This window comes from Trichechus manatus, unplaced genomic scaffold (assembly GCF_000243295.1).
Source record: "Trichechus manatus latirostris isolate Lorelei unplaced genomic scaffold, TriManLat1.0 scaffold00184, whole genome shotgun sequence".
NCBI classification, from domain to species: Eukaryota; Metazoa; Chordata; class Mammalia; order Sirenia; family Trichechidae; genus Trichechus; species Trichechus manatus.
The window spans coordinates 1,432,999-1,448,521 of record NW_004444120.1 but is presented as its reverse complement, the minus strand read 5'-3'; the positions used below and the strand labels follow the sequence as shown (position 1 = coordinate 1,448,521).

At 38.5% G+C, this 15,523-nt stretch overlaps 1 protein-coding gene across 1 annotated transcript in view; it reads right to left on the bottom strand.

Annotated features, from left to right (window-relative positions):
• Positions 1-228: 228 nt before the first annotated feature.
• Positions 229-15,523, bottom strand: part of CREBL2 (cAMP responsive element binding protein like 2) — a 38,776-nt gene continuing 23,481 nt past the window's right edge. Inside the window, exons 2-4 of the mRNA XM_004387323.2 lie at positions 11,092-11,289; positions 6,602-6,746; positions 229-3,654 (exon numbers count right to left, since the gene is read on the bottom strand). Coding sequence (XP_004387380.1) covers positions 3,650-3,654; positions 6,602-6,746; positions 11,092-11,289 — 348 coding nt within the window. The 3' untranslated portion in view covers positions 229-3,649. The remainder of the gene's footprint in view (positions 3,655-6,601; positions 6,747-11,091; positions 11,290-15,523) is intronic.

The following is a 15,523-nucleotide window of genomic DNA, read 5'->3' as shown; positions in this document are numbered from 1 at the left end:
GACACCTAGCAGCCTGAACATGCTGCTCTCTGTAGATAATTATAGGATGATACTGCCAGGTGGAATACGAGTTGTTCTTAAAATTAGCTTAATTGTCAGAAAGCTAAAGATCCCTCAACTATACCACTCTAGGGACAGACATAAGGATATAGCTAAAAACACTTCAGAGATTTGATACCTGTAATACTACATATTTAGATTTCAGTACATGAAACAGACAATTTGAGATATCGCTGGTGAAGATGTTTTATTTTTCACAAAAATATAACTGTACAATTCTTCTTCAGAGAAAGAAAAATCCCTTCAATGCCCTAAAATACCGTGTGGTTTAATAACAGTCTTCTTCGCTTTTAAAACTAAATGTCTGATTGATAATATGCAACTGATTTCTTGTGAAATATACCATTTATGTTTTTTAACTTTCTTTGCCTTTATTTCAACTAAAGGTAAGTCCAGTTTAATCCTGTACTTTTTTGTAAGGAGCCAAATCAAGGCTATCATAATTTAAAGATGACAAAATCAAATGCTAAATGGTGATGTTGGTAAATACTGTCAATTATCTGGTAAACAGTGATATGAATTTGCCACAGTAAGACAGATTCTGATTTAGATATAATAGAAAGATAAATTTTTCAAGAACTTAGGCTATATCCTAAAATTTGATCTAGTCAAACTTATTCCATATTATATTCAGTTGCTCTGCTATGTGGCAGGTCTGTGCTGCCTTAATGACAGAATAGGACCAGTCTAAATATACAAGTATATTCCCCCCTTATATTTCTTTCTTCAGGAAAAAAAAAAAAAAGACAAACATTACTCTGTTTACTCAGAGAACAAGAAGAACAGCACTATTCTAGAAAGCCTGAGCTCATTGGTTCTCTCACCCTCTTCTGTTCTCGCTCAGCCCTTTTGTGGTCATTACAGGTGAGTGATAGATGCCAAGGTTTCATAACCTTGCTCCTTACCTGGAAAGGGGGAGGAAATGCTTCAGCTGTTTTAATCAGTGGCATTTATTAACATGCTTCAGAGTGGCCAAAGCGTGCAGTCAGCACAATACCCAAAGCAATCAAGTCATTCCTTTTTGAGACCAAGGAGCTTTCTCTTGGTTTGATCTACTACCAAATACACAATAGGTAGGTTTAGGAATAAAGTCAAATTGTCATTTAGTTTGACCTAAAATTATATGTCCTCTACCTGAGGACACAGTGCTTACTCTTGTAAAGATACTGGAAAAAAATAAATAAATAAAAGCTCAAATGACCCTGACCCTGTAATTCAGAATTACAACCAGGGAAGAAATACTCCAGGCAGAATGGAGACCTTCCACTGAAGAGCCACATTCATTTCGGAATGTTTGCTTTGAAAATAACTCCTCCGGGGAATTCAAAAGGTACTGAACAAAGCAACATAAAGTAAGTCTTGGGATGTTTTGCAAAATAAAAATATACAATTGAGTAGACCAGATGGCAAAAACATACCCATTACAATCTGAACACTATACTTAAAACACTTAAATTCTGAAGGCCTGAATATCAACAATCCTTAATCTATCTGTATTTATGATTCTAAAAATGACATTTGATAGTCTTAAACCCCCAGTCCTCCAAAACACAGGGAGACCCAATAAGCTGGGCTAGTGGTATATCAGTAGTCACACACGACTAGACTGGAGATCCAAGTTTGCAACCTAAGCACAAGAGGTCTTTAGGAACTGTATTCAAATTCATGGCCTAAGAAAAGGGAACATGTGCCTTGTAATCTTAAACTATGTGGTCCATTTTATGTTCGACCTCACAATCCAGACTATGATGCCTCCTTATAAACTGCCAGTTCATAACAAAACACAGTTTGCTTGGAAGCCAAATATTTGCTTCATTAGAGTGAAGAACAATTACAATTTAGCAGCAACAGAGAACACAACTTCTGATTTAACTATGGAAAAGAGGCAGTGATAGTGTCTTAATGGGGAAATCAAAAGATTTCTAGGTCTATTTGTGTGTCATATGACAAGCCTGATTCCTCAAGCCTCACTCCATTTGGTAGTCAGGAAGAAAGCAAATGTATCTGTGATGGGAACCGGGGGATACTCTGTCCCTCTGCACGTCCTGCCAGGCCCACTCACTGTGGTGCTGTGCCCAACTCCAGCACTCCTGCTAAACTCCACAGTGGAGGCATGGCAAGGGCTGAACCAGATGCACACCCTAGTGTGTTTCTTTCTGGCTCAGAACACATTCATATGGACACTCACGTCAGCAAGGAAACTAAGTGTTCTGGTTACAGCTACAGTCATCAGATCTACTAGCAACTTGTCCTCATTTTGTTCCAGATCTCTCGATGCAGAAACTCTCTCTCAGCAGCTAGTTTCATCCTATTCAGAAAAATTCTGAGTTAGTCGAATACACACACAAAAAATATGTATGAACATTCAATCCTGCCCTCCCCACATACACATACAAAAAAAAAAAAAAAAAACATACAGGCAGTCCCCAGGTTACGAATGAGATCCGTTCCTAAGTCTGTCTTTAAGTCGAATTTGTAGGTAAGCTGGAACAGGTACATATGGTCCTTACTTCGTTTAGTTAGTCCAATGTTTCTTACTATACAGGACATATTTTACCTTTCTATGCATACAAAACACGTAAGAAACACTTCCAAACTGAGCAATGTTTTCATGAGCGTCACAAGTAGTGCGTTCATTATTACGAATCATTGTAGGTATTTAACTCAAACTTTTAATATAATAGGCTTTCTGGCAGTCTGTTCTTAAGTCCCAGTTGCCCCTAGGTTGTAGGTTAGTAACCTGCGGACTGCCTGTACATACGTATTTTGAGTTGTCTAGATGATGTACGCTGCTGAAATGCCTGAAAGGTTACTTCTTGCTTAAAAATAAAATTTGACTATTCTCCAAGGATGGATTAGGCCCTAGCAAACTTTTATAAGAAGACAGCAACAAAGGTTTTAAATGAAAGCTGTCTTGAGGGCTTTCCTGATGAATTCTGCTAACATGTATGTTATTTAATACAGGCATACCATTATGGATTATAAAAATAGAAATGTATATATTTGTTAATACATATTCACAGCTTATGCTGGAATGGCTTACAGGAGAAATCATGGTTCATGCAGGAAGTATACATTACTCAAGTAAATATAAAGAAATAAGATTAGGTCCATAAAGGCTGCGAACTTGCAGTCAGTAATCAGCCCATTTGGTTTCTCTTTATAGAGCAGTCAAAAACATGAAAGGAGGTAACACCAACCAGACACACACATACACACAATTACATGAATTACATGGAAAGAATATAAATAACCAACAAAGCAATGTGGAGTTAAGGTGCAAAAATACAATCTTCAACCCATTTTTCTTTAGTCCTGTGTTTTCAAGCATCACAACATGTTAAATGCCATGGTGGTAACACTAACAAGAACAGGTCTGAATGTTTGAAAATTTTCTAAGTGTTGAAGGTTAAAGCAAGATCCTTTGAGACCTATGATCACACATTTTGGTAGACACATTTTGCAGATTTACAGAGATGACTACTGAGCAGTAGGTAGTAAACAGCCATGAAGTATAATCTTGCCCATTCATCCTCCATGGGAAACAGAATATTGGTTTCAATCACTGATTCCTCTTTTTACATCATCTTCACCCTGAAAAATAAATCAAAGTTACCTATGTAAATATGTTTTTAAAGTCAGTGAAGTTTGGTTAATCTGTTTTAAAATGCATGATTTTTTTCAGTTTTGTATCTACAGGAAGGCTATTTTTTAAAAATACAGATGGAAAGAAAAATGAACTGATTTGGCTTTTTTCTTTAATTCAATTTATACTATGGCAAATGTTACCTATCTAATAAAAGTTATCAAAGAGCCAATTCCTTCAATTTTATCACTTTTTTTAAAAGATGAAAAGTTTGTAACATTTCCTCATAACTATTTCAAGCGCAATCACAATAATGAAGAAATAAACACAAGACATCTTCATTCCAAAATCCTTAAGCGTTTATTCAACAAATGGTGCTGGGAGAACTACATATCCTTATGAAAAAGAATGAAGTTGACCCCTACCTCACACCATACATAAACTTAACTCAAAATGGATCAATGACCTAAATATAAGAGCTAAAACCATAAAACTCTTAGAAGAAAACATAGGGATAAATCTTTATAACCTTGGATTTGGCAATGGATTCTTAGATATGACACCAAAAGCACAAGCAACAAAAGAGAAAAAAACAGATAAACTGGACTTCACCACAATTACAACTTTTGTGTATCAAAGGACATTATCAAGAAAGTAAAAAGACAATCTACAGAATAGGAGAAATTACTTGCAAATCATGTATCTGATAAGGGTCTAGTATCTAGAATATATACAAAGAGCTCTCACAACTCAATAACAAGAAGCCAAACAACCCAATTAAAAAATGGGTAAATAAGTATACATTTGTCCAGAGTAGACAAACGGCCAACAAGAACATGAACATATGCTCAACATCAGTAGTCATTAGAGAAATGCAGACCAAAACCAGAGATACTATTTCACACCCACTAGAATGGCTCTAACATAAAAAATGGAAAATAACAATGTTGGTGAGAATGTGGAAAAACTGGAACCCTCGTATATTGCTGATGGGAATGTAAAATGGTTCAGTCACTGTGGAAAACAATTTGGAGGTTCTTCAAAAAGTTAAACATAGAATTACCATATGACCCAGCAATTCTACTCCTACGTATATACTCAAAACAACTACAAACAGGTACTCAAATACTTGCATACACATGTTCATAGCAGCCCTATTTACAATAGCCAAAAGGTGGAAACAACCCACATGTTCATCAATGGATAAATGGATACACAAATTGTGGTATACACAAACAATGGAATAGTAAACGACAAGAAAAAGGAATGAAATGCTGACGCATGCTACAAAATGAACCCTGAAAACATTATGCTAAGTGAAAGAAGCCAGACACAAAAGTTCACTTATTATACGATTTCATTTATATGAAATATCCAGAATAGGTAAATCCATACAGACAGAAAGCAGATGGGTGGTTACCAGGGGATGGGGGCTGAGGGAAATGCGCAGCAACTGCTTTATGGGTACAGGTAATTCTTTTGAGATAATGAAAATGTTTTGGAACTACATAGAGGTGGTTGTACAATATTGTAAATGTACTAAATATCACTGAATTGTTCACTTTAAAATGGTTAATTTTATGTTATGTGGATTTCACTTCAATTTTAGCAACTCCTTACGGTTATGCACTACTGTAGTAGAGAGAGCCTGGACTAGGTGAGAACAGGCTTTATCGTTAGAGCTGTGTGACCCTGGGCACCTCACTCAGCCCCTCTTCTATTTATTGATCTGTAAGATAAGAGGTAGAACTCAACACAATTGTTGGAGGAAATAATTAAGATAAATGTAAGTGGAAGTACTTTGTAAACTATAAATCAAAATATAAATAAGAGGTATTATTATTAACAGTAACTAGAATAACGCATTTGCATTCATGGACTAAATTTACTTAATAAATAATCTTCTATACAGTTTATCACTTGCTCTTTATTGACCCCATGTTTTTGTTGTTGTTAGGTACCCTAGAGTCAGTCCCGATGCATAGCGACCCTATGTACTACAGAACAAAACACTGCCCGGTCCTGTGCCATCCTCACAATTATTGTTATGCTTGAGCCCACTGTTGCGGCCACTGTGTCAATCCATCTCGTTGAGGGTCTTCCTCTTTTTCTCTGACCCTTTACTTTACCAAGCATGATGTCCCTCTCCAGGGACTGATCCCTCCTGGTAACATATTCAAAGTATGTTAAGACATAGTCTCGCCATCTTTGCTTCTAAGGAGCATTCTGGTTGTACTTTTTCCAAGACAGATTTGTTCGTTCTTTTGGCAGTCCATGGTATATTCGCTATTGTTCACCAACACCACAATTCAAAGGCGTCAGTTCTTCTTTGGTCTTTCTTATTCGTTGTCCAGCTTTCACATGCATATGATGCAACTGACAATACCATGGCTTGGGTCAGGCTCACCTTAGTCTTCAAGGTGACATCTTTGCTTTTCAACACTTTAAAGAGGTCTTTCACAGCAGATTTGCCCAACGCAATGCATCTTTTGATTTCCTGACTGCTGCTTCCATGGGTGTTGATTGTGGATCCAAGTAAAATGAAATCCTTGATGACTTCAATCTTTTCTTCATTTATCATGATGCTGCTTACTGGTCCAGTTGATCCCATGTCAAACACATTTCAACACTTAGACTCTAATACCATTTTACTTGCTTATTAGTGTATAACAAAGGACATCAGTGTTTTATTTAAAGACGTACTAAGGAAAACGGTCAACAGAAACCCCACCTTGAAACCAAAAACCAAACCGAACCCGTTGCCGCTGAGTCGATTCCGACCCACAGCGACCTTAGAGGACAGAGTAGAACTGCCCCATAGGGTTTTCAAGGAGCAGCTGGTGGATTTGAACTGCCGACCTTTTGGTCAGCAGCCCTATCACTTAACCCTGTGCCACCAGGGGTCCACCTTGAGACAGTCCCCTAAATATAAATTCTCCCATGCATTGTACTCACAAGAATTGTTATTAGCTTCTGTCTTCCCAGCCTTCATGTGCCTGCTTGAGTTCTGCTGAGATTTGCTCTGCTCTTCTCCAGTGAGTAGGGCCTTTATTTCAGAAGGGATTTTTCCTTGGTCCATTGCCATGCACCACTGCTTATACTGAAATGTGTAAAATATATTTAAGTAAAATTTTACCAGAGCTCAGGAACCACTGTTAGAAATCCTAGCCATAAGTACTCCTATGCCTAGAGATCAAGTCGGCTACCAGCAATTATCCTCTGCTGTATTTCTTTTTTATAACCTAGGTAATATATTGGAAACCCTGGTGGCGCAGTGGTTAAGAGCTATGGCCGCTAACCAAAAGGTCAGCAGTTCGAATCTACCAGGTACTCCTTAGAAACTCTATGGGGCAGTTCTCCTCTGTCTTATAGGGCTGCTATGAGTCAGAATCCACTCGATGGCAACGTGTTTGGTTTTTTTGGTTTAGGAAATATATGAGATCTGCCACCTTTCAGAAGAGGGTGAAAAACTGTCGTTAAATATTTTCGTAACGCACTGAAGTGTTAAGATTAACAAGCCCATTCTGGTTAAAAGAAATCTCTCCCTACAGTATGCCATTAATTAGAGGTTTATTATGATTAATAAATCATTTTAAAATGCAAATACTCGAAGATGGCTCACACTATCAGTTATTCACACCTTACTGACAATCACTTTACCCAAACACTCTCTTAGCTAAGAATACAATTAAAAAACAAACAACACAATCTTAGGTAGAGTGAGGAGTGGCAATTTGAAAAGCCAGAAGACAATACAGGGAATTTAGAAAGGGGATCGAGGTGTAGCAAAGGACCAAAGATAAAACAAATCCTGCAATTCTGCCTAGAGCCTTAATGCTTGTCCAAGAGTTGGGCCTTAGTCTATGACTGCGGTCATTGCTGCCCATTCAGCCAGTGCCACAGGCATTTCCTTAACTGCTGCCATGCTCTCCCAGATTTCTGAATCCACCAGTGGGAGCTTTACAGTGTGTAAAGCCATGGATTAAGATCTAGGGGAACCTCAGAGACTAAAATTTTGCTGAAGACAATTCAAAAACAGTTGCAGCAGTACATGGACAGAGAACTGCCAGAAATTCAAGCCAGATTCAGAAGAGGATATGGAATGAGGGATATCATTGCTGATGTCAGAGGGATCTTGACTGAACGCAGAGAATACCAGAAAGACGTTTACCTGTGTTTTATGACTATGCAAAGGCGTTCGACTCTGTGGATCATAACAAATTATGGATAACATTGCGAAGAACAGGAATTCCAGAACACTTAAGTGTGCTCAAGAGGAACCTGTACATAGACCAACAGGCAGTCATTTGAACACAGCACGGGGATACTGCGTGGTTTAAAATCAAGAAAGGTGTGCGTCAGGTTGTATTCTTTCACCATACGTATTCAAGAGCAAACAATCCAAGAAGCTGGACTATATGAAGAATGCTGCATCAGGATTGGAGGAAGACTCAATAACAACCTGCAATATGCAAATGACCCAACCTTGCTTGCTGAAAGTGAAGAGGACTTGAAGCACTTACTAATGAAGATCAAAGACTACAGCCTTCAGTATAGATTACACCTTAACATAAAGAAAACAGAAATCCTCAGAACTGGACCAATGAGCAACATCATGATAAACAGATAAAATACTGAAGTTGTCAAAGATTTCATTTCACTTGGATCCACAATCAACACTCATGGAAGCAGCAGTCAAGAAATCAAATGATGTATTACACTGGGCAAATCTGCTGCAAAAGACCTCTTTAAAGCGTTAAAAAGTAATGATGTTACTTTGAGGACTAAGATGCACCTGACTCAAGCCATGATATTTTCAATCACCTCATATGCATATGAAAGCTGGACAATGAATAAAAAAGATGGAAGAAGAATTGATGCCTTTGAATTATGGTGTTGGTGACGAACACTGAATACACCGTGGACTGCCAGAGGAAGGAACGAATCCGTCTTGGAAGAAGTACAGCCAGAATGCTCCTCAGAAACGAGGATGGCAAGACTTTGTCTCACGTACTTTGGACGGGTTATCAGGAGGGACCAATCTCTGGAGAAGGACATCATGCTTGGTAAAGTAGAGGGTAAGCAAAAAAGAGGAAGACCCTCAAAGAGATGGACTGACACAGTGGCTGCAACAATGGGATCGAAGAGCAATGACTGTGAGGATGGTACAGGACTGGGCAGTGTTTTGTTCTGTTGCACATAGGGTCACTATGAGTTGGAACTAACTAGATGGCACCTAACAACAATCCCTTTACAGAAAATATTTGCTGACTCTTGCTCTGGACCCATTCATCCAGTTACCACTGAATCTTTCCTCTTGGATCTTCCACAGACATTTCAAATTAAACATGTCTAGAAATCTGAACTTCCATCTTTTTCCACTAAGCCCACTCTGCATCATCTACATCCCCTATCTTAATATACGGGACCATCATTCGTCTAGTGAGACACTAACTGTTACACTTAAGTTACTCCTACCTCACCCCTAACTTCTGTGGCTTCTACCCTTGTAAGAACTCTGGTATTTATCTGCTTTGCTGCATCTGCACTGCCCTCACCTTGGTTCAGGCCAACTACCATAGCCTCCTAAAGGTTCTCCCTGCCTCTAAGTAGTCTCATCTGCTCACCCTTACCCACTCTCCACACTGCAATCACAGTAATTACTCTTAGACAAATATAACCATATCACTCTCCAGTTTAAAAGCCTTTAGACGCTCTTAAGATGAAGTTCTTACTCCTTGTCATTGCTCAGAAGGCCTGTCTACAGCTGCTGTTGTGGTCCATGCCCCCACGGTCCTTATCAAGCTCTTACCACTACCAGCATCTCACTTTAAGATCCCATCACAGTTCTCATAATTTGCCATAGTTTCTCACCTCTGGATCTTAGTCTACAGCTGCTGGCTTCACTGCATAGTTATGACTGGGGCCTTACTATACATGTATGATAGAATCATGCTCCTTTCTCTCTCTGAGGTCAGCTGATAACAGGCCATGAGGTGGTCCTTCTGGCTTGGCCAACTGTTCCCCCCCCACCCCCGCCCCGCATTAGCACAAATCCTCAAGCATAGTCTTTAGGCCTAGATAATAAAAGGTACCTCGATTACTCAGGAAATGCCAAAGATTCTCTCTCAGGAACCAAGGATAAAAGCCAAATTGCTCTCTGTAAGGTGATTCATTGTGGGAGAAAGATGTGGCAGCCGCTTCCATGAAGATTAAGCCAAAAAAAAACCAAACCCATTGCTGTCGAGTTGATTTCTACTCACAGTGACCCTATAGGGCAGAGTACAACTGCCCCATAATGTTTCCAAGGCTGTAAATCTTCACAGAAGCAGATTGCCATATCTTTCTCCCGTGGAGTGGCTGATGGGTTCGAACCACCAACCTTTCAGTTAGCAGACAAGCACTTAACCACTGCGCCACCAAAGCTCTTTCTGTAAAGACTAAAAAAAAACAAACAAACCCATTGCCGTCGAGTTGACTCCTACTCATAGCGACCATATAGGACAGAGTAGAACTACCCCATAGGGTTTCCAAGGAGCTGCTGGTGGATTTGAACTACCTACCTTTTGGTTAGCAGCTGTAGCTCTTAACCACTGTGCCACCAGGGCTCCTCTGTAAAGATTACAGCCTTGGAAACCCTATGGGGCAGTTCTACTCTGCCCTATAGGATCACTGTGAGTCAGAATCAACTTGATGGCAATAGGAAGATGATTCATTACTTCACAGAAGGCAAGAAATAATTTATAGCACAAATCAAATTCAACAGATTAAAGAAAACAACCTACTGAATAGTGTACATTGGATCTTCCTTATGCTCCAACCTTCTCGCTTACCTTCTAAAAGCCTGAGGTAGCCTGCCCTACCTTTGCTACCATCACGGGAGTACCATCTCTCTCTTCTCCTCCCTGGCACCTCCCCTCTAAGTTCACAGTAATGGGTTTTAATTCTCTTTTACCTACTCTCTTTTTTCACTACACAAAATCTGAATGAATAAAACATGTTAAACAAATGTTTAAACACAAACAGTACCATACTACGCATATTTTACATATTGTTATATTGTTTTTTCAAGATGGCAATATATTTTGAACATCTTTCTATGTCAGTAAGAAAAATACGTGCATTGTGATTTTTACTGGCTGCAAAGTAGTCCAGTATATGAATGCAGTATAATTTATTTAACCAATCACTTACTGTTGTACATTTGGGTTATTTTCCATTTTTTTATATCATAAACAATTCCTCAATGAAATAGTCATGTACATTCAGCTCCCACAAGCAGTGTATGAAAATGCTTATTTGCTCACGACCTCACTAACAGATTAGTATCCTTTCCAATGTTTGCCAAATGAACAGGTGAAACTGGTGTCTTCAATGTTTTAAAGTATATTTCTTTGACTGCTAAGTTGAGGTTATTTCATGCATTTACTGACAGACTTCCTTACCATTTCCAGTTCCTCTCGGAGTGCACATATGGCTCTTTCTCGACTGGATACCAGCTCTTCCAAATACTGATATCTCAGCTTTTTTCTGGCCCGGCATTCTCTCGCACTCTGCCGGCTCCTCTCAAGTTTTGCCTTCAGGTCGATTTTGGCTGGCTTCCGACCACGTTTACCAGGCTTCTTTACTTTGCCTCCACCCACCTTTAGCAAGAGAGAGAAGAAATCATCTTTTCTCTTAGTTCTGTGTCCAAGAAAGCAACTAGAGCTGCATATTAGCAAAGAGAACGTATACAAATTATAAACAAACAAGGCCTATGGAACTAAGAGGTCCCTGGGTGGCTCAAGAGGGTTGTACTTGACTAACTTAAAGGTTGACAGTTCAAACCCACCCAGAGGAACTGCAGAAGAAAGGCCTGGAAATCTGCTTCCATAAAGATTATGGCCAAGAAAACCCTATGGAGCAGTTCTTCTCTGTAACACATGGGGTCACCATGAGTTGAAACTGACTCGACGGCAATGGTTTTTTTTTTTTCCTTTTTCTTACAGAACTAATAAAATAAAATGTAATCCCGTCAGATGCCTGTGGGTCTATGCCTCATACTTTTTTTCAGATACCATGATTGTGAGAGAACAAATAATGTAAGTTTTTACTATTTCCTCAAAATAAACTTTAATTTGACAATAAACATTATGAACCATATGGAACTTATAATAAAAAACTAAAAGATCACTTCTAAATATTTTGTTCATGAAGAACTTTTATTGACTTGAAAAAATTATTATAAATTATTTTAAAAAGTAAAAAAATTCAATGTTCAAAATTGTAATTCAGTATGATCTCAATGTTACAAAACAATACATAGGAGAAAGGAAGTTGAAAGGTTAATGATTTTTCTGATAGGCAGAATTACAAATAGCTTTTTCTCATCTGTACTTTTATGATTTTTATACATTTACAATTAGAAAAATAGAAAAAATGTATATAAAATTATATGTGTGTCTGTGTGTGTATCCTGAGCAATTTGGCTATAAATTCCCTCTTCAAATTTGTTGAGCCCAAAGGAGCCATAGGAAGTCTCTGAAGTGTTGCGGATAATCTTCTCTCAGCTTTAGAAGCCTGTAATTAACACCCCTAGCCTGTCTCAGTAGATTTCTACTTGCTCCCACTGGTGTCATAAGACAGCGTCTCAATATCCCCATTATTCGTCACCTGCCTAGGCCCAATTTTTAGGTGACTGACAACGTAATCTTCTTCATTATTTAGCTTTGGAACTTCCTCAGGTTACAAGATGCAACTATGAGGTAAAGACGATAAATTTTAAAAACATGAACCAGAATTTATACATCAAACAAATACTCTTTAAAGCCATCACCGAGAAAGGGTGTACATTTATTTTAACAATTCCACTGTTCAAAGCTTTTGAGAATTGCTTTTGGATCCCGTTTTTACAAGCTACAACACAATATGCCTTCTTACTTTAGAGTCACACATTATTCCTTAAATTCCTGGTGTAATTATTCACTTTGTTTATCTGATGTGTTGTTTTTTGTTTTTTTAAAATTGTTGTTGTTGTTGGGAATATACACAGCAGAACATACACCAAGACAACAAATTCTGCACATTGACTGATTACATTCTACATGTTGACATTGATTACATTCTTCAAGCTGTACAGCCATTCTCACCCTCATTCTCCTGAATTGTTCCTCCCCCATTAACACGAATTCACTCTGATGTGGTTCTGAATGATGCTCAGCCCTTTGTGAAAATCACCCTGAGAGAATAAAAATGTTACACCTTCACTAGACCGACAGGAGTACTGCTGAGGCTTTAAGGGTAATTCTAAAGGAGAAGGTGCAAAACTCAAAAACTGGCAACTCAGTAAAATAAATGTATAAACTTTCCCAGGTAAGAAAATTCAAAGGGTCAATATTCATTTGGATCCAAAAACTCTGGTTTGTTTTGTTTGAAATCACTCTCTATTATATACCAACAACGCCCAGTACCCTATAAAAAGATCAGCCATTACTAAGTATAAAAGATCAGGAAAACCAAACTTTAAATTTCAATCAGCTACATTTACCAGACATCGTTGTCACATTGTGATGGCTAATCATTGTATTTAGCATTTTATAGGGTGGCTCTGAAATGAGATAGATTACGCCAAAACTCTAGGGGAAAAAATTCTCTCCTTTCTACCACATCTCAAAAGCCAGCTCTTTCAGTACTACTCCCATGTTAGTTTCAACTTTTCAAAAACTGGTCCTTTTAAAGCTTCTCTAACCTGCATCGTGTTTTTATTCCAACATAACAATATATACCTCAGAGAACTATTCTTCAGAGCCACATATTCGCTAGCAATTGCAGGATGACCTATTTGATCCAGAAATTACTATGGATAAATTTTAAATTATATTTAGTTATAGCTCATCAAGTACACCAAAAATAAATAAGTAAATAGAAAACCCTGTTGCTGATGAGTCGATCCCAACTCAAGACTCTATAGGACAGAGTAGAACTGCCCCATAGGGTTTTCAAGGCTATAAATCTTTTTTATTTTTATTTTTTATTGTGCTTTAGATAAAGGTGTATAGAACAAATAGTTTCTCATTAAACAGTTAGCACACATATTGTTTTATGACAATGGTTAACAACCCCACGACATGTCATCATTGTCCCTTCTCAACCTTGGGTTCCCTATTACCAGCTTTCCTGTCCCCTCCTGCCTTCTATTCCTTGCCCCTGGACCGTTGTGCCCCATTACTCTAGTTTTGTTTTATGGGGCTGTCTAATCTTTGGCTGAACAGTGAACCTCAGGAGTGACTTCATTACTGAGCAAAAAGGGTGTCCGGGGGCCATAGTCTCGGGGTTTCTCCAGTCTCTGTCAGGACAGTAAGTCTGGTCTTTTTTTTTTTTGGTGAGTTAGAATTTTGTTCTACATTCTTCTCCAGCTCTGTCCAGGATCCTCTGTTGTGATCCTTGTCAGAGCTGCCAGCGGTGGTAGCCGGGCACCATCTGCTTATACTGGACTCAGTCTGGTGGAGGCCATGGTAGTTGTGGTCCATTAGTCATTTGGACTAATCTTTTCCCTTGCATCTTGTTTTCTTCATTCTCCCTTGCTCCCGAAGGGGTGAGACCAGTGGAGTATCTTAGATGGTTACTCACAGGATTTTAAGATCTCAGACACTACTCACCAAGGCAGAATGTAGAACATTTTCTTTATAAAGTGTGTTATGCCAATTGAGCTAGATGTTCCCCCAGATCATGGTCCCCACAGCCCTCTGCCCAGCAATTCAGTCCCTAAGGGAGTTCAGATGTGTCTATGGAGCTTCCATGACCTTTCCTTGTACAAGTTGTACTGGCTTCCCCAGTACTGTGTACTGTCTTGCCCTTTACCAAAATTACCACTTATCTATTGTCTATTTAGTATTCCCCCCTACCCCTCCCCATCCCTTGTAACCAACAAAGACTTTCTTTTTGTGTGTAATCTTTTTCATGAGTTTTTACAGTAGAGGTCTCATACAATATTTGTCCTTTGGTGATTGACTTATTTCACTCAGCATAATGTCCTCCAGTTTCATCCATGTTATGAGATGCTTCACAGATTGATCATCGTTCTTTATCATTGCAATCACTGCATAATACTCCATTGTGTGCGTATACCACAGTTTGTTTATCCATTAATTTGTTGATGGGTAGCTAGGTTGTTTCCATCTTTCTCCTATTGTGAACAATGCTGCCATGAACATGGGTGTGCATATGTCTGTTCGTGTCACGGCTCTTGGTTCTCTAGAATATATTCCTAGGAGAAGGATGGCTGGATTGTATAGTATTTCTATTTCTAGCTTTCTAAAGAAGCACCATATCATTTTTCAAAATGGTTGTATCATATTGCATTCCCACCAGCAGTGCATAAGATTTCTGATCTTCCCACAGCCTATCCAACCTTTGTTACTTCCAGTTTTTTTGATTTGTGCCAGTAATGCCGGGGTGAGATGTTATCTCATTGTGGTTTTAATCTGCATTTCTCTGATGGCTAGTGATTGCAAGTATTTCCTCATGTGTCTGTTGGCCACTTGAATGTCTTCTTTGGTGAAGTGTCTGTTCATTTCCTTCGCCCATTTTTTAATTGGATTATTTGTCTTTTGGTTGTAGGGTGTTGGATTTTCTTGTAGATTTTAGAGATTAGACCTTTGTCTGATTTATTTCCAATTTTTTTTTTCCCAGTCTGTAGGTTCTCTTTTTACTCTTTTAGTGAAGTCTTTTGATGAGCATAAGTGTTTAATTTTTAGAAGATTCCAGTTATCTAGCTTATCTTCTGGAGTTTGTGTGTTGTTGGTTATAGTTTGTATCCTGTTAATGCTGTGTATTAGGGCCACTAGCATTGATCCTATTTTTTCTTCTATGAACTTCATAGTTTTTGTCTTTATATTT